Raw genomic sequence first — 26,062 nt, 5'->3', positions numbered from 1 at the left:
AAAATCATAAGGTACACCCAAGCTCCCTGGACACAATAACACGACAAATGGAGCGAAAAAAAGTAGATTGACCCCATTTACTTACTTAACGTTTTTGGTCTTATTGTGAAGGTCTTACTGAACAGTGGAACAGTTACTCCACGGTGAAAAAAAGTCTTTATAATTCATTCATTAAATATGATAACCAATAGACTTTTAGGCATTGCTGTGACCTGAAGAATTTCATTACGGCGGACATACAGGAATCCGACCCCTATTTCCGCTCCCCAAAAATACATTCACACAACAAAGAAAAATTGATAGCACAAAAAACAGCCCCCCACATGATATTTTTTTATATTTCATTAATAAAATGCAGGTCATACATATTGTACACTACCATTCAAACGTATGGGGTCATACATTTTCTGTTTTTGAAAGAAATTGACACATTCAATTTCAGCAAAGATGCATTAAATTGATCAGAATTATGGTAAAAGACATTTATAATGTTACAAAAGATCACTATTTTAAGTCAAGTCAAGTCACCTTTATTTATATAGCGCTTTTTACAATGCAGACTGTTTCAAAGCAGCTTTACAGTGAGAACAGGAAAAAACATCTAGAAGAAAACAGTGTCATAATCCAGCTTAAGTAAATTCAGTGATGGTTCATTTTTGTTGTAAAAAAGTTTAGTTCATTCATTTACTCTGGAGAAAACAGTGATGTCATCGTCCAGATCAATTCAGTTCTCATATAATGGTGTCAATGAAGGCAGATCTTAAATAAACGCTGTTCAAAATTCAAAGAATGCTTAAAAAACAACACACATTCCACACTCCATTAAGCAGTACAATCATTTTCAACTAATCATTTTAAGATTTTTTTTTTCTTGAGCAGCAAATCATCATATTAAGATGATTTCTGAAGGATCATGTGACACTGAAGACTGAAGTAATGATGCTGAAAATTCAGCTTTGATCACAGGGATACATTACATTTTAAATAAATTACATTTTAAAATATATCACAATAGAACATAATTATTTGAAATTGTAATAATGACCTGGTTTCACAGACAGGACTTAAGGCCCAATCCCAATTCTCTGTCTTACCCCTTCCCCTTTCCCTACCCCTATCCCTTCGTCTTACCCCTAAGCCCTTGTCCCTCGAAACCGAGTGGTAAGGGGTGAAAACATACCCCTATGAAATTAGACACCACTTGGTTACGGTTACGTCATCATACATCATCACTAGCTGGCTGCTACGTCACCAGAGGCGACAAGTGTTGATCACAAAACTTCCAAGATGCCGTCTGCAAGTGTGTGTATGACGATTGCGTTGGTTTTAGAGATATTTTTGCGATTGTCTGCAACAAATTGCAGAAATCAAGGGAGAAGAAGAGGAATACGACGCCTACAAATGCTGGTGGATCAGCTTATGGTATGTATGGATTGGTTGCAAACAACGTTATGCCAAATGCTTGGTTCTAAGGGGTATCTAACCACTTCCCCTTAGCCCTACCCCTCGATCAAAACGAGAATTGGGATAGCCCTTACTCTCACGTGAACTTGCAAAACTAAGGGGAAGGGGTAAAACAGAGAATTGGGATTGGGCCTAAACCAGGATTAGGCCCTAGTTCAATTAGGACTTTTAAGTAGCTTTTATAAACATGCCTTAGAATAAAACTGTCACATTGTCTGGTTTGTGTTTCCCTGGGTGTCCACTAGAGGTCCTCTTCCCCACGGTGTCATTCACATTAGGAACTGCATTCCCCACAATCCTTGTCTGCACTCATCACTGTTCATTGCACCCAGCTGTTCCCCATCATGATTGTTAGTTTCTGTGTGTATATATACCCTGCCTGTTTAGTGTTTGTTACAGAGTCCTTGTTATATGTCACACCACACCACTCTCCGCCTCGGTCTCTCCTCGACCCTGGACCGGTGATGCTCGACCCAGAGCTCCCTTCACCATTGTTCCTGTCCCGCCCGGAGCCTACTCCTTGCCATCAGAAACGGCAGAGGAGGAGGAAGACCTCCAGCCTCCCCAAAGACCTGGAGGCCGTGCCCGAGCAGCCCGCTGCCGTCCCGGAGGCCGTGCCCGAGCAGGCCGCTGTCTTCCCGGAGGCCGCCCCCGTGCAGCCCGCTGTCGTCCTGGAGATCGCTCCCGTGCAGCCCGCTGTCATCCTGGAGATCGCTCCCGTGCAGCCCGCTGTCATCCCGGAGATCGTTCCCGAGCAGGCCGCTGTCATCCCGGAGATCGTTCCCGAGCAGGCCGCTGTCTTCCCGGAGGCCGTGCCCGTGCAGCCCGCTGTCGTCCCGGAGGCCGCCCCCGTGCAGCCCGCTGTCATCCTGGAGATCGCTCCCGTGCAGCCCGCTGTCATCCCGGAGATCGTTCCCGTGCAGCCCGCGGTCATCCTGGAGATCGTTCCCGTGCAGCCCGCGGTCATCCCGGAGGTCGTCCCCATGCAGCCCACTGTCATCCCTGAGATCGTCTCGGAGCTGCCCATCATCAGTCCTGCCACGGCCAAGAGGGCTGTCTTCCTCTTTTATGCAGTGGCAGTACTACATGCATGGAGGAGACACAGCACGTCTGCCGATCCAGAGACTGTGCAGGTCCCGTCTGTTGATCCAGAGACTGTGCAGGTCCCGTCTGTTGATCCAGAGACTGTTCAGGTCCCGTCTGCCGATCCAGAGACTGTTCAGGTCACGTCTGCCGAGCCAGAGACTGTTCAGGTCACGTCTGCCGAGCCAGAGACTGTTCAGGTCCCGTCTGCCGAGCCAGAGACTGTTCAGGTCACGTCTGCCGAGCCAGAGACTGTTCAGGTCACGTCTGCCGAGCCAGAGTCTCCGGACAAGATGGCCACCGCCGAGCTGGTGTTTCCGGACAAGATGGCCGCAGCTGAGCCTGTGTCTCCGGACAAGATGGCCACCGCCGAGCCGGTGTTTCCAGACAAGATGGCCGCCGCCGAGCCTGTGTCTCCCGTCAAGATGGCCGCCTTCGAGCCGGTGTCTGTTCCTGAGCCAGTGTCTGTATCTTTTCCTGTTCCTGAGCCGGTGTCTGTTCCTGAGCCGGTGCCTGTGTCTGTTCCTGAGCCGGTGCCTCTGTCTGTTCCTGAGCCTGTTCCTGTGCCGTGGCCGCCCGAGGGGTCGTCTCCGCCGTGGCCGCCAGATGGACTGTCTGCTCCGCCCTGGCCGCCAAATGGACTGTCTGCTCCGCCCTGGCAGCCTGAAGGGTCGTCTCCGCCCTGGCCGCCAGATGGACTGTCTGCTCCGCCCTGGCCGCCTGAAGGGTCGTCTCCGCCCTGGCCGCCAAATGGACTGTCTGCTCCGCCCTGGCCGCCAAATGGACTGTCTGCTCCGCCCTGGCCGCCTGAAGGGTCGTCTCCACCCTGGCCGCCCGATGGACTATCTGCTCCGCCCTGGCTGCTTGATAAACTGTCTACTTCGCCCTGCCCGCTGGCTAAGCCAGCACCCCCTGTCTCTGTTCCCCTCCATGGTCCTGGCCCTCCATCCCTCCCCCTGATCCTCCACCGTTCCACCTCCCTCCTGGACTTTTGTTGGGTTTGTTTCGTGTCGTGGAGCGTCTGGTAGCCGCTCTGTAGAGGGGGGGTTATGTCACATTGTCTGGTTTGTGTTTCCCTGGGTGTCCACTAGAGGTCCTCTTCCCCACGGTGTCATTCACATTGGAACTGCATTCCCCACAATCCTTGTCTGCACTCATCACTGTTCATTGCACTCAGCTGTTCCCCATCACGATTGTTAGTGTGTATATATACCCTGCCTGTTTAGTGTTTGTTACGGAGTCCTTGTTATATGTCACACCACTTTGGAGGTCTGTTTCTTGCCTGTTTTTGTATAGTTCTTGTTCATTGGATTGCTACTTTGGTTTTGACCCCTGCCTGGACTGTTTTATGATTACGGATTACCCTATTAAACTGCTTTTGGATCTAACCCGTTTCCCATGTGTGGATCGTGACAAAAACATTACTGATGTGCATCTTGAGACAAAACAATGGCACTGACATATTTTAAGAAATGTCAGTGCGAGTTGCTTTCAGTTGAAACAGCTCAAACATGCATTTTAGTCTTATGCATTTATCATTATAGGCTTAAGCCTTGTCTGTGAAACTGGGGGAATATGTCATAAAATTTAAATTTTTTGACAAATTGTTATCAAATAAATGCTGCCTTAGCAAATATAAGACTCTTCTTTCAAAAACATGAAAAATGTCACTGACCCCGAACTGTTGAACAGTATACAATGAGTTATACATCAACACTTCTTGTACAATAAAAATAATTAATTTTTTTGATTAAAATTAATTTTGTGGACATAAAGTAAAAAATGTCTGAGTAGTAGTACAACTGTCCTGATATCATAATGGAGAAAAAAAGCCTCATTAAATGGTGATTATTTTTTTTAAAACCTCATTAGTAGTAATTAAAAAAAAAGGAAGCAGTTTTTTTTTTTTATTATTATTAAAGAGGAAAAGAGGAAATGATATCACAGAGGGAAATCCTGAAGACTGTGTGTTGAGGTCAAGAAGTCTCTTAAAATATCACATAATTTGACCTTTTGATGACAAGACAAGCTTTGTAAACGTAGTGTTTAACTCTCCGAAAACTATTTAAAAAGATGTTTATGAATTACAATTAATTATATTTGTGTCGTTGAAAACATCTTAATTTGAAAAAATATATATTTAAAATCAAACTTTTGCTGGAAATGCTATACAGATTGTATCGATATGTCAAATTACAGAAGTGAAATGGTTTTAGACTTTAAAATCTAAAAACAGAAAGTCAAGTCTGACACAAACACATGCAATTGGACAAACATCTCTCAAGACAATAATACACTGCCGGCTCCTGGGACCTTAAACTGTTTTCTGTTAAACAATAATAAAACAGTTTCTGCTCTGCCTTGGCATAACAAACTCCTACAGATTTGCTGTCTTATTGACCCTAAAGATGCCGGGAGTCACTTTCAGAGCTTAACAGCTTCTTCAGCTAAGCGTGTATGCGCACATAAACACAGGGAGAGAAGAAAACACATGCGCTTGACACACTGACTTCTAGAAAAGCACAGTCCTCTGAGGGAAAGAAATATAATCCAATCAGCAGTCAAAGGACATGCAGTACAGGCAGAGCCGAGCGTCCCAACAGGCACTCGAAAGACTGCGCAAAACTGAGCAGCACAAACACACACAGCTGTTCTGAGAGCATTACAATAGTTTCTCTGTCTGTACAAGTGTGTTCTCTCCTGAGAGTCATGCTGCTTTAAAGTGGCTGGATGCTGAGGTATTTCCCACCAGTATACCATACCTCCATAACACACACACACACGTTAGGTTTCTGTATCTTTGTGGGGACTCTCCGACATAATGATTTTAATACTGTACACACTGTATATTCTCTCCCCTAACACTAACCTTACCCCTAAACCTTTTTGAGGTTCCCATCATTTTTTTACATAATCAATATTTGTACATTTTCAAATAAGCATCATTTAGTATGTTTATTAATCCATTTCCCTCATGGGGACCACTGACTGGTCTCCACAATGCTGGTGATCTCAGGCTTTACTATCCTTGAGGTGAAATGTGGTCCTCACAATGTAGGTTAAACAAGTACACACACACACACACACACACACTTCCATCTTCAAATAAGATGAAAAAAATATACAGAGGATTTTAAAGGCCAAAATGTTAAAAAAATTTAATGCATAATTTGGTCTACAATGAGAGAAATTGTGGTAACTTTATTTCGATAGTCCGCTTTAGGCATTCCACTAACTACAGCTGCCCGATTAATCTTTAAAAGATCGCAATCTCCTATTCCTAAATGATCTCTGTCTATTAAACCTTTGACAAGTTCGATCACAGCGAACATTCAAATCTGCATTTGCGCTGCCGTTGAGTCAGAGAGAGAAGTTGTCATGTATAGGTATGACACAGCTTCACAAAAAGTCTTTTTAACCACACAGTATCAGAACTGTATTACAATAATTCAGATGATCACAGAAGTAAAGATTAAAACACTGATGTGTCCTAATTTGTAAGTCGCTTTGGATAAAAGCGTCTGCTAAATGACTAAATGTAAATGTAAATGTACATGATCAAAATAGAGTAAATCGCCTCTTAAAAAGTACCTTGACGATTCAAATTAAGATTGTATTAATTACATTGTTACACCAGTAGGTGGCGACAAGTTAAAACAATATTTGTAATTGAATCATTCATTCAAGAGATTCATTCAAAAACACTGATTCATCCAGTAATGAAACAAGTGAAGTATTATGAGTTAGTAAATTAATCATTCATTCAAACATTTTTAGAAAAATAGAATAATAATTATAATAACACTAATTCAAATTAATTAATTATTTTTAATTAGACTGCAGCAATTACCTTTGATCTCTAATAAATTGCATGTTATTTTGTTTAGTTGTCTATTCAGAATTGTGGGCGAATTGTGATCTCTATTTAAAAAAAAGCTATACTACTATCTATAAGTAACTTTGCAACTATGGGACCTATCTTACACCCGGCGCAATGCAGCGCTAAGCGCGATGCAAGTGTTTTTTGCTAGTTTCAGTCCGACGCAGTTATCATTTTCACGTCCTGCGCCACGTTGTTTAAATAGCACTACAAACAGTGTATATTTTAATGTTTGCTGCTTCAGTTCTGCTACATCTTGCCTCAGCACAAATTTTACAAAAAAAAAAGTATAAATAAAAAATAAGAGCAAAGTCGAAAATACTTATGATAAAATGGATACAGTTAATAAACACATGCTGTTGACTGAGCTAAACTTGTATTGAACCCACAAAATCCCTTTAATATCTGTCTGTTAGCGATTAGCGTTTAGCGTGAATTCTCAAAAGATCCATTGTGACTGAAACTCACATACACTTGTGTCGGATGTGAGGTGTGTGTGAGAGAGAGATGAGCGTATGAGGGTGTGTCAGGGTCGGTTTGGACCTTATGAAGGGAAAAACACTGGCAATGTCATGCAGTCAGGCCCACACAGATACACTGGTCGCCAAAAGTATATATCTGGACACTTAAAGGGTTAGTTCACCCAAAAATGAAAATGATGTCATTAATTTCTCACCCTCAAACCCGTAAGATCTAAGTTCATCTTCAGAACTTCTGAAATCTGAGAGCTTTCTGTCCCTCCATTGACAGCTACACAACTACCACTTAACGCTTCAGAAAGTTCATAAAATGATCATAAAGCTAATCAAATTGAGTGGTTTAGTTCAAATTTGCTCGATCACTTTATGTGATGAACAAATTTAATTTAGGCTTTTATTCACATTTAAACGCTGATCAGCTAACATAAACAGAAGCTCAACCGAACATGCTTTACTCGTGAGAACAAACCTCTTGCTGAAGCTCAAACGTGCTGCGTAACACACGAGAATGAACCTCATTGGTTCTCGCACATCAAACGAACATGCTTGAGCTTCCAATTACCACAACTGATGTATGAGTTGCTGAATGTTTATATGTGAGTAAAAGCCTAAATTCAATCTGTTCATCATATTACAGTAAGTGTCCGAGTCTCTTCAGACAATTTGGACTAAACAGCTCAATTCATATGCCTTTGCATTAGATTTAAAAAACTAAAAAAACAAAGCAAGTGGCATCTGCAAATAAATATATATACATATAATATAATATATATTTGCTTGTTTGTTTAAATATTTTTACTGGGAATCAAGATGGATTAAAGTGTCCCTATTATGCTATTTTAAAGTTTCCTAATGTTGTTTTGGAGTCTCCTACAACAGGTTCACATGCATCAAAGGTCAAAAAAACTGTTCTAAACACAGTAACGAACAATGGCGTTGATTTTACCATATCAATACGAGCGTGAGTCCGATGATGAAACATTGGAAGAATTCTTCAACCCGAACCTCCATCGCAAGGACGGCTCGAGCAGGACGTTTCTCAGTGATACACCACTCAGTTTGAGGAACATTATGAGATGTTGCAACTGTAATTCCTTATACCATAAGCATTAACAAGTGCATGTCCTTTAACAAACCGATTATTTTACTTGTACTTATTTATTTACTGAGTATTTTTCTAATTTATTGCGGTGAACACGTGGAAACTATCAATAACAGTGCATACATTAGCCAAGCTCTAGCCTGAATGACTGATGTATCATAAACGTTGGTAAAACAAATCTTGCTCCATGCTTAATCTTTCCTCAAAGTAGTGAGAACGACAGACGATCTGCATTAGTAGACAGTTATAGGTAATGGTGTCCCACAACTGATTAGCAGAAGTATTTCAGTAAGACAGTGATAACGTGAGTTAGCCAGTTAGCAGGAGACCTACACAATATAAAACTCAAAACTAAGTATTTTGAACACCATCTTTCAAGAGCAAGCGGTTTGGGAATCCTGCATTGAACTCCGAGATTTGAGAAGTCGTCAGTAAAATAAAGGGAACACAGCAAAAGTTTAGGATTATACTGCTGTGATATCGTGGTAAAGATGAATTTTAACCACTGATTCTTCACATGCTCGTCCTTGGGCAGTGAAAAAAACTGGCTTTACCTTCACATTATAGAGCACAGCGTCTTCTCGACATGATGCTGTCCAGTATCCACAGGAATCAGCTGCAGGTTTGAGGTTCGAGTTTTCCCTGGTGTCTGTGTGCGCAATAAGTGGGCGGGCAATATGCTAATGTTTCGTCTTGACGTCACAACAAAACGGCTTATGACTCGTTTGAAAAACGATTCATTCATTTGACTCAGAGTCGACTCTAACTTTTGAAAGACAATAACTTTATATTCGGTGCACTTTCAGATTTAAAACTTTGCAGTATGTTTTAATTCACTATGTTACACACTACATGAAAGGTCATTTTCAAAAATTCATAATAGGGGCCCTTTAAGAAAATGCAATGGAAGAGAACTTGGTCCATGAAATCAATTCAAGCATTTTTCAACTCCTGTGCAAGATTACAGTTAATAATTATTTGATTCACCAGCAGCTCTTGGGTGATGCGATACTGCAATCTGTGGGGGTGGACTATTAGGGTGAAAAGTAAATAAGGATTTTTCACCTAGCACTTTATTTACATAAACAAACTACTCTCTATCGCTAATAACTCTACCTTTTGTTTCTGTCAGCAGAGCAAACAAAAACATTTTTTTATGTGCAGAGAAAGAGAGAGCGAGAGAAAGAGATACTGAAATCAGACAGAGCAAGACATAGGAGCGTTGTGATCTGGAGGAAAAGTCCGTTTGAGGCAGAACAAGCTGTTCGGGGATTGTTTTTTGGTAGTATTCCATGAGCAGGAGGGAATTGAGAGACAGAATGGGTCAGGCGGGCAGAGTGCTGAGCTACAGGGGCAATTCAGATCCTCATTCCCCTCTTCCATCACCATCTGCTCCAACAGAATTAATAACTTCATTACCAATTCAATCTGCATCAGCTTCCTTAAACGTGAAATCAACAGGCGTCCACTGTGTAAATAGCCTATAGTAGATCTGGAAGTTCTTTTCACTCTTAAAACGATACTATGGTTATCATAGTTCAGCCATATTAGTGTTGTTTACTGAGTGGTTGCTTAACCAAAAAAAAAACTTTACTGTAGAAATTTTGACAGTAAAAGACTATAAAAATGCTATAAAGACTAGTTAGGTAAAGACTTGTTAATTCGTTAACAGTAAGTTCCCCTTACTCTATACAGTGACAAACCATAACAAATCTAATGGGATATATTACATATAATTTTACATTAAAATACTTTAAATGTACAGCATCTTATAATTTACAGTGAAAAGCATTTCCAGAACTATCTGTGACAGCTCACTTTTGATGGGTTTTCATTGAAATAACTGTTTCTTGTTTTTTTATAATCAGATATGTAAATTAGGGTTTTATGTTACACCTTGTGTTGCACATTCTTTATATTGATATTTACCTCAACTGTGATGATTAACCATGTGGCTTTCTCTTTACCGCCTGTGTTTAAAGTGGTTGTCAGGGTATATTATAAAGATAAAATGGCGATTTCAGTAATTTTGTCCAGTATATTTCAATCTGTAAAACTAAAAATGTTCTGGCAACCACAGCTGCCGGTTGTTTAGCAGAAAATGAACTTTTTTTTTTTCAGTTCAGAAATAAACTCAGGTTCCTCTAATAACGTGTTTATCCACTGTATATTGTCTGCCAGGATAAAATCGTAACACCTTGTCCCAACCATTTGCAACACGATAAGTTCCAGTGACAAGCAATTTGTCTGTCCACACAAGACTAGACAAAATCAATCACAAATCACAGCCAATCAGAAGAGTGTGTGGGCGGAGCTCTGTGCAAGTGCACTGCTCTCTTGCACTCACAAGCATACAGCTGTCACGGCTGGTCAGGATAAAAACTGGTTAACTTGGAGAAGACTTTAAGTCGCATCTGGTTAGGACTTTTTGCAAGTCTGACTGTTCAGAAAAGTAATAGTCATGTCTCTGCATGATTCGAGCTATCATTCATACTAATACTAGAGCTATAGCATCAGAGAAGCTTTCTGTAACAAGCTAATAATTGTGCACACTGAGAGACGTGACTTGTATCGAAAAGACCAAAATGATCAATATGAACAAAATGCATGATAAAGTCAAAATCTGCAAGAAATGTAATCATGCCACAAAGTGACAAAAGCCTCGAGTCAATCACGCCAGGCAAGAGCTCTCATGAAAGTCCCAGAGAACGGGTAACAGGATCTTGAGAGGCATGACTGGTTGGTTGGAGAAAAGCAGGACTGGTCAGGACTGAGCCAGGAACAGTTCAAGTGTCCGAGCGGAGAACAGTTGCATGGTAACTGTTGGCTGAAGAGCCGAAGAGCATAAGATGATGTGTTACTGAGGGAGATATGTTCAGCACAATGACACAAATGTGTGGAGTGAGCTCTCTGGTTTGCGACGAGTGCCAGAAATCTCGACTGACTGCGAGTGGCGAGTTGGCAGCGGTACGAGAGGAAGGGTCCATCTGCACACATGCTGCCAAACAGAGGAAATGACAAACTAAATATGGTTCCAATAAAGTGTTAGAAATACCTCCTTCAGACAGACAAAGGTCGAGGCAAAACTTGTACGAGCGTTGATGACAAAATCACTGATTAACACGGGACTGTACAAGACATTACATTCAAGAGAATGCATAGATCATTTTATGTTAGGCAGAGGAGGTGAATGAATCGATGAATGAGCGAGATTTTGAATGAGATGGTGCTTGTCCATGCAAAAGTGTTAGGGCATTTCTATGTGGTTGATAAGATCTTCTGAGAGGTTTTGAATACATTGCATTGCTCTTTCAATGCAAGTCTAGAGGATTTTTTTTGCCCATTTTGTCGTCCGACAGGCGGAAATGAAGGTGCGATGACATTAGCGGAACATTTGGCTAAATTTCGTGGGCAAAAAAGCTCCATTGCCTATTGTCAATAGGGTAGCAATGCATGAAATGCACTTTAAAGCCAAGCAGCTTTCTGTCAGTCAGTACAGCGAATTCACGTTACCAACTTGAACACAAAAGCAAAATCTGCCTGGGGAACTGTTTTGCCCTCACACAAAACTCACATGGATTGATTACATGGATTCCTAGTAAAAAGACTGGATTTTGACTGTGAAACTTTGCTGAGCAGCGATAGATGTGACTGCAAAATTTGAGGTATCATTCAAGTCATGTCCGTTATGATGTGTATGACCCAGTTGAAAAATGTTAAAATTGATTCATTTTTTAAACTTTGAAATGTATTTGCTGGGATTGATGGGGTTTCCTTGCGACAGTGTTATTATACATTGAGTATTACGGTAATTAACAACATGGTTTGGTTTAGGGTTAGTTGCATGTAATTATGCACATAATTTACTGTTAATACTACAGTAAGTATGTAATGTGCAACAATGACATAAAATAGAGTGTTAACAGTTGTGATTAATCTGGGGTTCAGGAAGTGGACACTTAAAACCAGGAAGCGCTGAATTAAGGCGTATTCCAAGAAATGTGATTGTCTACTCATGTTGCAATAAAGTTTAATGTGATGCATTTCAGTACTTGATAAGCAAAACTGTTAACTGAGCTCATTTTTAGTAGCTAATAAAACTGTGCTATGTTTTTGTAAACAGAAAAAGTTTTTTTTTTTGCTTTTAATGCGCCTTCATTTTTAGTTTCTCATAAAAACTAAGAGAGCTGTGATGTTTAGACATCCCATGAGTCAAAGCCAGGTTAGCATGGGAACTGAAACTGAGATAAAATGTGTTCTCCGATATGAGTTGGGATAGAAGAGTGAAAATGAAAAACAATTTTTGCTCTCCTATCGTGTTTGCATGCAATACACAAAAGACATTACGTTTGCTTGTATGGGGGAGTAACAAGCCAAATCAGGGTTGTAATTTAATTTCTAAAAAAAGGAATTACAGGGTATATTTCTAAATAAGGTGTTGGAATGAGAGGGGAATTGTTCATTTGTGTGGCACCTGCTTCAGTCTGAAGCCCAGGAGTATTCCAGGACAGATAATTCCACACATTCACACGGGATGTTATTATAACTTCAGCGAGGTTAGAGGAAGTCACCGCGGCAATTACTCACCTCCCACCAGCCTCATTAAACCTCTGACCAACCACGGCTCCTCATCACACACACAGCACAACGAGACAGCCAATCAGGGAGCAGACAGGCGGCATGCCGCCGCCCACACAGTGACAGGATATTGAGAGGTTGTCTGTCTGAGCACCTGAAATACATTTGTTTATTCACAATGTGTCGCCTGGCCAGACGGGGAGGAGGCTCGTCTCTGAGAGAGAGAATAGCAGGAGAGGAGGGCAGGGCTGAGCTAGCGGAGAACACGGCCTCGCTTTCAGGGACTATGATCATGAGCTGCTTTTAGCAAATGTATTTGTATCGAGATTTACGAGTAAAACGCCTGCAAACAGGGTGATGCTTTTAGTAGTCGCAGGATTGTCCTCAGTGGTATTTTATAGATGTCCTGTCACGAAACCACAATTAAATGATGGAATTAAAAGGATGGTTCACCCAAAAATGAGAATTCTGTCATCATTTGCACACCGTTATGTCTTTTTAAACTTGTATGGCACACACCAAATCATTGTTATTGTATGTTAACTAAAATTACTACAATAGCTTTTGTTAATTGAAATAAAGCAGAAAATGAAATTAAATATAAATATTAGTTGACACTTAAACACTTAAACTTTGAAGTTAAATTGGTTAAGATGAAGTACTAAGTTGAAGAAAGTGTAATTAAGCTAAACAGAAATATAAAAAATTAAAAAGCTTAACAATTACTTAAACAAACTAAAATTAAAACTTTAACAATAAAGCTATGTGACTCAAAAATATTATAATAGTATTTAAATAATATTAAAATAACACTGAACAAAACCAATGACACTGACGTCAAACCTGGTATGACATATCATTCAGTTTCATATTTGGATATGTGGAAACATGAACGATCTACACAAAAATGATCAATAAATAATTAAAATGTCTGCATTTTCATCAAATAAAATGATCATATGACTTCAAAAGACTTGGAAATAGCATTCAACTGTTGAAACTATCACAGTGGTGTTGTTTTTTTTGTCATTTTGTAGCTTGACAGCCCGTCATGTGAATGAAACAGCAGCATGAACGGATGGACATTCTGCTTAATGTCTCCTTTTGTGTTCCAAAGAAGAAAAAGACTTGAGCTGTTTCTTAAAATGTGAATGGAAGGAATGGAACAGGCTTCAAATGTTTATTCAAAAATAAGACTTAAAAATTTGGACTAAACTGCTCAATTCACATGGATTAGTTTTACAATATCTTTATGAACTTTTTGAAGCATTAAAGTGTCAGTCACATAGCTGTCAATGGAGGGACAGAAATCTCTCAGATTTCAACAAAAAGATCTTCATTTGTGTTCCGAAGATGATCGAAAGTCTTACGGGTTTGGTACGACATGAGGGTGAACTCTTCCAGTACAACCAGGTGTAAAAAAAGAAACAAAGAGGAAATGTATTTTTTTATTTTAACACTCCTCTTTTCCTGTCTGTCTGAAGCAGAACTGACGTGCAATCATTCCCGTTACACAGGAGAGCCATTCGCCCACATGATTGCCACAAACATTTCCAAACAGAAGAGAATGTCAGGAATATCATTCATCAAAACTTAATTTTTGGAACCTTGTGTATGTAAGACACGTCAGTAATTTTTCTATTTTTTTTTTTTCTTTCTAGTTTCTAGTAACAAACTTTATTGGAATCGATATGCTCCCCTGTGAACCAACAGGACCACAGCAAGAAAATCGGAGAAAGAAAGTACCTATAAAAAAAAAAGAAAAAGCCTGTAAAATGAAGAAAGGATGAAAGAATATTGACTTAATATTGAGCAATTAAAGTGTGTCTCATCCCCGGTTGTTTAAACACGGCGTCCCCATGCACAGCCTGATGAATCTGCCTCTAGAGCCCGTCAGAGCCGAGCGCTGATGACTAACATGATATTTTTACTCAGTAATTATGTAACTCATCGGAAACGCAGCACAAGTGTGAAGCACATGGAAGGTGCAGATACGGTCCACGCGATCCAGGAATTGTTTGCCCACCAAAGTGTTTCTGACACCTTTTGCTTTGCACATTATGTCCAGGATTGTCCGTGCCAAGCTCTGCTTTAAGCAACCTTTATTTTAAGGCTTTGTTCTTGGTAATATTCAGATTAATATATATTGACTTATATTAAATGGCCTGAAGAATCATTATATCACAGAAGAACATTCATGGACGCACAGACGTTATAACACTCAAGTTTGTGCAACTGCGAAATTATGGTAAGACAGCACCTGCATTTCAAAGTGGTTTTCGGGAGATGTGATGTACCTTAATGTCAACCAGTAACCAATGTCTCCAGTAAGCGCGAGAGGGTTTCTTACGACTAGGAGCATCTGGGTCCACCATTAATAGAGTGTATTTCTTCTCCTAGAAAGAAAGAAAGAAAGAAAGAAAGAAAGAAAGAAAGAAAGAAAGAAAGAAAGAAAGAAAGAAAGAAAGAAAGAAAGAAAGAAAGAAAGAAAGAAAGAAAGAAAGAGGTTTATTTTGTGACATCACACAGCTAATCATCAAACAAATCAAATAAATAAATAAATAAATGTAAAATAAGTTAAAAGTAATGTTATGTAAAAAAAAAAAAAGTGTAGATGGAAAATAAATAAATACTGAAAGAAGTATGAAAGGCATGAAACTAGTACAGTGTAGAACAGTGGTTACCAAGAACAGCAGTAAATCATATAGTTAAGTTCAAAATGAGTTTTTCTTTTGCAGTATGGTATATGAGATATAATATATACAAGATGAGATATATGATATGAGAAATAATATATATGAGATGAGATATATGATATAATATAGGATATGAGAAATAATATATGATATGACACATGAGAAATATTATATGATGAGATATGATACATAATATGTTACATGATATAATACATGATATATGATATATATGAGATGAGATATATGATATGATACATGAGAGATATGATATTAATGTTATCATATCATATATCAAATCATATCTCATAATACTCAGGGCTATAACTACCACAAAAAGACAATATTCATTTTAACAGCTGATCAATTAGTTTTTTCACAAACTGATTCTTAAAATTTGGTTACATCCTTGATAGTAATATAATTATAACTATGTATTAAAATACATTTGTTTTTTCTTTTTGTTCTCCTGGATCTGAGCTTTACTTTCCTTCAGTGATTTCCTTTAGAAACATCTTTAACTATCTCTGAGAACCCAGCGTCTTTAGCAAGTGACGTATGGAAGAAAACTTTAATTAGTTACTGATATTCTCAGGCAACCTTCCATTCTCACACATTCACCAAATCACAATCTGTCTGCAAAGTTTTCTTTACTTTCTCTTTTTCACTCTCTCTCATAAAAAAACACTTCTCCATAAACAATCTGGCACATATTTTGGGTGCTACACATTAACAATGACTGACCAACTTAATTGCTCCAACTACTCATCTTCGCAAGTCCCCTAAAGTTGAAGAACTGGGAGAGCAGATTGAATTATTGCGTGAGCACATTTGTCATCCCTGGTGCCGAGCCCAAAATCTGCCAGACCATATGATAGCGTTATTATTATACGCCTCTCTCAAGAAAACAGTACTGTCAATCACGATTGTTGCCATGCAACAATAGCCCCTCCCCACAACATCAAGACAAAGATGCAGACAAAAGTAAAACACCATATAAATTAAACAATCCAGTATGGTATTTCCAGAAAATGGAAAACAAAAGGATAGTTCACCGAAAAATTTTAATTCTGTCATTTACTCACCCTGTGAACACAAAAGCAGATATTATGAAGAATATTGGTAACCAAACAGTTAATGGGACCCCCATTGACTTCCATAGAAGAGAAAAAAATACTATGGAAGTCAATGTAAAATTCATTCATTATGAAACTAATTCAATTAATAATAGTGTCATTATTTAGCTCAATTTAGTTCAGGGTTGTTTCAATTCAGTTCAACAACCGTATCAATGTTGCAAAGTTCATCAGTTATGAAAAGTTCATTAATTTTGTTAACATTATTTTTATTATTATTAAATTATACAGCATACAACAATTATTGTACATTAAATTAAATAAGTTTTATATTAAACAGAGGCCATAAGTAAAAAAAACAAAACTTTTTTTTATTATTTATTAATTATTTTTTTACCAATCCAAGAAAAGTGTTTTCTCATTTCATCTGCAGCCTCAAGACTATTTATAGTCATTTCTAATCAGACAAGCCTATGTTTAAGCAAATACAGTATGGAATTAAAAATCCCTGATATTCTAAGGTCTCTAGAGCCTAAATCCTTTGCTCACCTGACACAAAGCAATAAGCTCAAACAACCATAAGCCTAATAATAGGATGATGTTTAAGTTTAAGTGATAGCAGCTCCAGGCGATATTCAAACAGCGAGAACAATGCTGCCTCCTCCACGGGCTGTCACGCTAAACCCTGACTGGATCTCGCTGATCTGACCCCCCTGTGGACAGATTAAACACCCTCCACAGACCTGTTGCCGAAAACGTGATCCAGTTCTCATCGACCATGAAGAGCAGATTAAACAAACATACCTTTGGAGGTGAATGAATGATTAGTACTTGTTAATCCAGCACTTAAATAAATCTCATGATTTTAATGTCCAGATTTTAATGCTTACATAAAGTTACAAAAAGTTGGATATATTACATCATATATAGCAAATCTCAGTGATTGTTTATATTGTTACAAAATATAAACTGTATCATCTCACAGATCTATAATGTTGGATATACTGTATACTCTCTCTGCAAACAGTGAACATGATTTCACCAATACAACATGTTCCTGGATCACCATCTTTGTTGATCCTGAAACAACAATTCAATCAACCAATCAGATTTGAGGGACAAGTTTACAGTTTATGTCAAGTTTTGGTTTACAACCAGGGTTAGGTGCTTCTACATCAGGCTTATTCACATTTAATTTCCTTCTGATTTTTTTTTAGATATGTAGGGTTAGGTTTAGGGATAGAGATAGGACAAAATTTTCTGAATTAATTGGCAAAATACATTCTCTTAAAGAGATATAAGCCACAGTTTCACCGAAATTGCCCGGAACAATTTGTCCCAGGAACTTTTTTTCCTCCAGACCTGTTGCTGTCTGAGTTTCCATGAAGTACCATGAAGATTATGCAACTTAGTCCGGTGACGTAGGACTGCGCACGACTTTCCAGTTTCTGCTGGATTTCGTCCTCCGCATATAAGCTTTATAAAGCCTGAACCTCGTAGTCCGTCCATCGGTCTTATTTTTTAAACTCCAATGTTGATTCGAATAGAAAACAACTCTAACTGCACGTACCCCAAAAGACTTGGTTGTTAAAAGAAAATGGTGGTTAAAATAAAATGCTACGTGGAGTCAACCACTCAAAATGCTGTGTGAACTCAACCAATGTTCAGAACCCAAGTCCCACCTCCGAAAGTTCCTGAACTTTGAAAAAAATACTACTTTCTGAGGAGGAAATGTTTACCCAAAACTTCATTTAGACCCTGGTCCCTGCGGTCGAAACACAGTACGACCGCAAAGTTCCTAGTTCCTGGGGAAAGTTCCTGTGGTGTGAACGCAACTATATACTATTTAGCAAATTCTAATAGTCTGACTTAGTCGCAAAATGTAACTATATTATCGCCCAGCTCTGATCTTCTAAATGAGACAAATGAAGATATGATATATAGTGATATATTATATTATATAAGATATTATAGTGACATTCGAGTGCATGAAGTAGCCTATCCAATGTTCCACACTTAATTTTTTGGGTTAAGTAAGTGCATCATTCAGGTATTTAAAGTAGCCTGGATGCCAGCCGAACTTAGCCCCGCCCACAACATTTGAGGTCGGGAAATTCAGTCTGGACTTGATCCGTTGTGGAGCAACTATGCTCGAACCAGAGCTGTTCGGACCAATCAAATTGTCATTGCGGGATTTATACGATGATAGACAGATGATCAACAGTAACGTAATCATCCATGTCCCCAAAGAGCGCTTGGGTTGAAACACGCCCAATAATCACAGCCCAATGGAGACGTATCAGACTCATATTCTGACTAGAATCTGAGTATGACGACGTCAGGCTAGGGCTAAAGTGCACTTTTTCTTTTTGGTACGCAAATTAGGATCCACCTCATGAATTTCTGTGAAGCTGCTTTGGACTGTGTATTTTGAAAAGAGCTATACAAATTAATTTACCTTACAGAAAACCTTAATTGTAACATTATTGGGGGCTCGTCCGGGATATGGAATTTGCAGAACTCTGCTCCTGTAAACAATGCTTTACAGATTGTTCTGACACATCCTTTCCATGTCCATTCCTGGTATCCTTGTGCAGACATTAAGTGAAAGTAACCATATTTACTTATTTAGGCAGTCATGGCATCACTTGAAATGTTGGATAAAGAGTTGACATACAAGTTTGGCAAAATATTCTTCCACAACAGTCTTTTGCCAACACATGTAAAGTTTATTTAAAAACAGTGTGATACTTGCATATTTTATAAGTATCTTTCATTTACAGTACTGTACACTTGCCTGCTAGATTTTCATTGCAAGTGTATTACTATAAATGTGCCTTTCATTGCTTTTTACAAACTGACTGACAAGTTGTAATTATATTCTATGGTAACTGACAGCATGCCACAGATGCTGCTAATAGAGCTAATGATGTATTTAAATGCAAAAATATGTAATAATTTAATAATTTGAGAAGAGTATTTCAATATATTACACATTATATGTGTTTGTGTGCAGTTTCAAAACTTTTATGTCAATGAACAGGTCCAAAGTTTTGTTCGTTATTCCAGTCTCAACAATCATATTATTGTAACATCAGTACACTACTGACATTAGGACCTATTTTCAGTGTTTCCCCTGATAAATGTGGAGAAAGTACATGCATTATGTGGGTGTGTGTTGCTGGGGTAGAGAATATATGTGTGTATGTGTATAATTAATGTGCATTTAGACAGATGGAGGAAGCAAATGCAGTGGAAAGAGAGGACAGGGAGGGAAGGTGTGAAGAGATGCAGTCTTCCCCCCACCAGCTGGGATAGGGTACGCTTTAGGTGTACTAAAAAACAACATATCTTAATATTTGTGGATTTAAGTCATTTTCATTTGTATTTTATGAACAAGTTCTGATTGTTGGTAGACATCATGCTTGTTTGAGATTAACTCAAGTCATATGTAGGGACCAGAATGCAGAGAGCCTGGGGCTCGTTTGAGTTGGCTTGTAAGCAACCACCCGGAAACGCACTGGAAAGCACCCTGAACATAGTAACACAAACCCCACAGTGCCATATTTTGCATAATCCTTCTGAAGAAAGGGTCCGAAAGACCAAGGGTCAAACTCACTTCAGTTTTTTTTAACAGTATTTTCACAAGAAGATGTTCTATATTTCCACTGTATCTTTAACTATAATGCAAATATTTTAAATTATGTTCTGCTGGAGCAATGGTCTAGCTGTTAACATGCTTTAGATTTTAAGGATTGACAGTGTCCCTAGAATTTTTTATTTTATTTTTATAAATTAATAAATGTTTAACGGTTTACCAACAATGAAAATAAGTTCCTGGTGTGTGTCAGCCTTTGGGTTGTGTCTTGTTTTTTTTTCTTCTGGTTATTATTGGTATTTTTGGTTGCAAAATAATATGCACTAGAGATTTCACACATTTTGGATTCCTGTAGCCTCTTTGCAAGGGACAGGCACATTAAGAACATTTTTAACACATTCAGGATATTGCTTTTCAAAACAATCAACAAAATTCAATATTGCTTGACCTCAGACACATTTCGCCACTATCCCACTGGGGCTGGTGTATTGATAGTATTGTGAAGTACATCTGAGTATAAAAGATTATTGAAAAAGAGAAAATGTAGGATGGGGACTTGATTCTATGCATGTTCTTTAAATGTGGATTTTGAGATGTCAGTGTTGCATGCACTTAAAAATGCTGAGAGATGAACGCAAACTTGAAGGGGTGAGTTTAAGCTGACTAAATGATTCTGCATATGTCACCAGAGGAAAGTCTGTCATTTTACTGCAAGGTCCAGTTATGTCATTTTGAATCAACATGATGAGGTAAAAATTTGTTTGAACTACTAGTGGACTAACTAGCACATAAACTAAAGGCCCGTTCACACCTAGAATGATAACTATAAAGATAACTATAACGATTAACTACATTTGCGTCCACACCAACGAAAGATAACGGTCTTTTTATTCTAAGCCTGCGCGCCCGCGTAGCGAAAATGGATGACCTGCTTTTGCTTTGCGTTACACAAAAACATCAAAAGAACAGCTGGTAAAAGACGTGTAAATGCAACAAACTGATATTGATTCATTCGGAAAAAAAATTGTCTTCAAAAGCATCAACTGTTTTGGGGACACGATATCCTTAAAAGACGAGAGTTGGGAGAATCCGTCACACTGATTAGAGAGTTGATGTCTTTTGAAGACAAATTTTATTCATACTTTCGTATGAATCAATATCAGTTTGTTGCATTTACATGTCTTTTACCAGCAGATGTCCTCAGAATGCAACGTGTCGAGCGCATCTAAACAGTGAATCTAGCTAGTCTAGTGTAATCAATCTAATCTAACAGTGAATTTAGCTGACAAAGTCAATAGTGGAATAAAAATAACGCCTAGTCAACACCTTTATATATATATATATATATATATATATATATATATATATATATATATATATATAACGCCTTTTTCACTGCAACTTCAAATAAAAGGAAGCAGTCGAAACTAGCGCTGGATACCTGAAGCAATTTTGTTACACTATTTGCTAGCCTGCATAATGATCTCATCGTTAATACTTCTCATTATTTATTCCAAGAATAGGACCGATTGCTTTCCATATATCCATTTTTTTAAACGTATCCTTAAAGAGGGTTTGACTTGTCAAACAGTAGCTACGTTTACATGGACACAATCGGAATGAAATCAATACGATTGATGAATCCGAACAAGGTGTTTACATGAATGATAAATAAAGTAATCGGGTTGATGTACGCGTTTATATGTCACAAGTTTCAAATCGGATCTGATGTTTTGACATGCGCACACTGCACGAATATACAGAGTTTCCCGCTTTTCGCACATAAATATTCTCCTCTATTGGTTCTTTATTTGTTTAAAACAGCAGACGCAATATTAATTCGTCTCTGGTCATAATTTAGAGCACATTAACCGTTTTGCCGTGCTGCTTATTGATCACGCAGTAAAAATGCCCCTCCCCGCGGCCAAAACCAGTCGTCTGTGGATGAGAATCCAAAACAAGGACTGGTGGGACGTTGTCCTGCTTCACTTTACAGACGTGCGAGTGAAATGAGAATTTTAGAATGACGGGAAACTTATTAATATGACACTTTATTCAACAGGAAGAACAGCTCGTTCCGCGCGTCATACGTCATTACGCTATTTAACGTCATCGCACATGCGCAGTCCTTTCAGTTTCGGTTTTCAATCCGATCAAGTGTTTACATGTTCTCTCGATCGGATTACAAAAGGGATAAACCACCCCTTTCAATCCGATCGAAATTTCATTCGGATCGAGCTCAATCGGATCGATTAAGGTGTTTACATGAAGGTTTTTTAGTCCGATTGAGCCGTCAATCCGATTATAAGTGTCCATGTAAACGCAGCTAGTGTTGGATTTTTCTGTACCTCAGCAATTAACTTCTCCACAATGTCATCTGCCATTTTAAATGCGCAATCCCTTTAAATTTGAGTGGATTCTCATTGGCTGTCAGTGTTTTATCGTTCGACAGCTGGAAAAAAATCATTTTGAAAATGATCCCAACGATATCGTTCCTCATATCTTTATTGTTATAGTTGTGGTGTGAACTCTGCTATTCTTTAATAAGGAGAACAGATTTTTAGAACTATATCTTTATCGTTCTCTTTATAGTTATCGTCCATAGTGTGAACGGGCCTTAAAGATTTACCAACAATCAAGTGATCTTTACAGTACTATAGACAATCCTGACTATTTATGGTTTCATATTTTGGCATCACACCAGAACACCAATGAAAGCTCACATCAGGGGTTCTGATTCCTGCCTGGAGGTCTTTTGAAGACTGCAGTACGATACGAGCCGTTTGATGTGTACATGTGTTATAGTGAGAAACAGAGGATATGGAACATGGAACATAGAACGTGCAACAAAGGTCTGTCTTGAACAAACTTGGCATTAAGTCTTCCAGGGTGAGACATGTAGCCTGACCCTGTTTGACCTCATTCATGGCTGTAAAATGTGAATGTGCTGTTACAATCTCAAATCAATTATTATTCGCTCACTTATTCAATTGTGAAAATGAAAATCAACACCATACCAAAAATGTACAGTTAATATGCTATTTTAAAATGAGTTGTTGAAGCCTCAGTTCGACTGTTAGATTAAGGACTCCTCTGGAAGAACGCAATGCGAATTTGCCATCTTTGCGCATGGGCACTAGTTTGAACCAATATATTATGGAAATAGGATTATTATCATAAGAAACTGTAAGAAATTAGTAGATAACCAAGAAATGGGAAGACAAACACAAAAAGAAGGAGTAGCTAAAATGGAGAGAGAAAAGAAGTACAGAGAAAACGAGGCCCCGATGTGAGTTTATAAGTTCATGGTTTATCCCTGACCCGATACCAAGCCGTGTTGTCCATTCAAAAGCCTATAAATATCCATCCTGCTTTATCCTTCCCTCTCTCCATAGACACACAGACGATGATAAACTCGCACACACACAAACACACACTCGGGACCTGCAGCTTACACAACGCAATCAATCCCAAATCCCTCTTTAAGCAATGAAAACACTTGAACTGGTTGGGTAATTAACAGGTATCTGTGTTGTGATTAAGATACAGAGACGGCTTAAGGATCATCGACTGTAGCTTAGTACAAGGTTAGCCGATCGATGAGTAAATACAGGGGAAATCGGCCCATTAAAAAGAGCATCAGATGAATACTGATCTCAAAACGGGAGAACAATTATCCCTGAAATTCACAATTTATTACTAACTTACAAACGCAGTAGTGCTTGTCCATGCAAAATATTCCATGATCTCAAAACCTAGCAAATCTAAACCGCATATTTATTTCAAAATCGATCATTCAAGTGCGCCAATGATTGCCAAAAAGAGCTGTCTAGGTAGGCAGATACTATACTGTCAAAAACAACCTGTTTTACTTAGGGGCTGTGTCATTCCACTAAGTAGTTCCCAACTGCATGAATCAGTATATTGTGAACACAAGGGCCTTGATGCACTAAACATTAGAACACTTATGACTTAATGGGTTTAGACATTGAGTTGTTTCATCAACTTGAACTGTATTAGCTGTATAACTGTTGATTTGAGTCTCTTCAGAAAACCACTCAATTCATATGGATTAGTTTTACAATCGTTTTATGAACTTTTCGAAATGTCAAAATGGTAGTTGCATCGCAGTCAACGGAGGGACAGAAAGCTTTTAGATTTCATCAAACAGATCTTCATATGTGTTCTGAAAATAAAAGAAAGTCTTGAGTGAGTCATTAATAGCCGCTTTCCGACCAAGTAGTTATAGGAACTTAGTTATAGGAACTGTCCACTTCTAAACAGTTCTATGAACTACTCTCCCCCAAACTCGGTTTTGCTGTTTGCGTTCGCACTGGCCAAGTGGCCATAGGAACTGGTAGGAGGGGTAAGGGAGTGACGCAAGCACGGTGACTTTTATTTTGACGGCGCGATGGACCTCTATTTTGGCGGCGCTGAGAACGCCAGAGCAAACAATGCTCGCATTCTCTGTGTTTATTAGTTAGCGATCTGTCTAACAGTACTGTTTAATATGTTATTAGATAGAACTGTTATAGAAAGTAGACAGTATATGAAAAAAAGATTATTAGCCTATGCCGTGTGGTTGATGTCCAGTGTTGCTAGCTGGGCAGATAAACATAATCATGTTTGGCTTGGTCCCCTCAAAGTTGCGTTGGATTTTCTCTTCAGCATAAAGGTTTAGAGACCCATCTATCACTGTTTTCCATGTTTGTATAGTTAGTTTCTGGAGTAAATATATAGGCTATAATCTGTGTGTTTACATTCTAGCTGTTTTAAAAATGGCGGGTGCTGGTGTTTTGCGTGCGTTCGGTCAATCAGCGTACACTAACGTCACGGGTAGTTCCTGTAGTGCTGGTTTAGACCCTACTCTGAAGTAGGACCTAAATTAGTTCCTCCAAATGGAGTTCCTAGAACTAAAATCGTTCCTAGTTCCTGCGGTGCGAACACGCCGACATCCGGGTACTTTAGCCAATAGTTCTAGGAACTGTGAAAAGGTTCCTCCGGTCGGAAAGCGACTTATGACAGAATTTTTGGGTGAACTATCCCTTTAATAAATTTCACCCTTTGATTACTGTTTACTGTGTTGTTACTGTAGTCATTCTGAGTCATTCTAATGTAGTCATTAAACATGTTCATCCAGCAGTAACAAATCCAGTGCTGGGTTGCCAAAATGACCCAAATTGTATTGTTTTTAACCTTGATTTTTTTAGAGTGTGTACTTAACAGATGATGATCAATGAGTTTTACAGGGCATTCTGGGAATTTCTAGGTAGAAAATGCTTCAGTGAAGTTTAGTGAACAACCTGGGCCACCTGAACCCATTGGACTTGGACATACTCAGGTCTCTTACATTTATGTCACAATATTTCTCTTGAAGGTTTTTATCTATTTTATGTTCATTTAAAATAAGATTTTCCTCCCTGATGCCTGACACAACACCCACTGTGTCTGTCTTGGCTTAACGTTCATGCAGGGTTGAAAATAAGGGATCAATATTGAGACCACCTGGGGTGACTTGTAGATAGGTGAGAGTTTAGACGTGGTAGGAGATGAGGAACGGAAGAGGACGGAAGAGTGAGTCTGAAAGACAGACAGAAAAAGGAGAAAAAGAAGAACAGTATGGGAAAAAACAAAGAGACGCAAAAGGGCACAACAAGAAAGGACAAAAGAAGAGGAGAGTAGAGTAGAGTAGAGGGGAGGTTTGGAGAGGAAGGCTGGTATGGGCTGCTATCAAGGCAGGGGACGGGGCCGTTCTCATGGGTCAAAGGGGTTTAAGGTCAGAGCAGGGGCAGTAATTGAATCCAGTCTGTGGTGGAAAAAGGGACAGTGGAAATGCAGAGATTAAACTGGGACAGGAAACACACACACACACTTAAAAACACACACTTGTTCTCTCCTCATTTCCCACACACATATATAGGTCACTATCTTAAAAGAGAACATTTAGGGTTAGGAAAGATGTCCCTTATTGTCAATGCTGGTCTGTACCTTAGGTTCCTTTGCCTGCTGTGTGGCTAAAGAATAAAAACTAGAATCTATTAGAATAATTTATTACTAGAATTAGAAGATTTTAAGAATCTTTACAGTTTTTTTCCCCCCATACAAGCAG

The 26,062-nt window shown here is 38.9% G+C and overlaps 1 protein-coding gene across 2 annotated transcripts in view; it reads right to left on the bottom strand.

The window, feature by feature from the left end:
- The window catches only part of pebp4 (phosphatidylethanolamine binding protein 4), a 127,947-nt gene that overhangs the window by 62,867 nt on the left and 39,018 nt on the right, over window positions 1-26,062 (bottom strand). For both annotated transcript variants that reach the window (XM_084138462.1, XM_084138463.1), the window contains exon 4: window positions 14,884-14,982. In XM_084138462.1, the coding sequence (XP_083994588.1) occupies window positions 14,884-14,982 (99 nt within the window). The remainder of the gene's footprint in view (window positions 1-14,883; window positions 14,983-26,062) is intronic.

This window comes from Abramis brama (genome assembly GCF_963993115.1).
Source record: "Abramis brama genome assembly, chromosome: 16".
Taxonomy (NCBI): domain Eukaryota; kingdom Metazoa; phylum Chordata; class Actinopteri; order Cypriniformes; family Leuciscidae; genus Abramis; species Abramis brama.
This window is presented reverse-complemented; position numbering and strand designations above follow the sequence as displayed.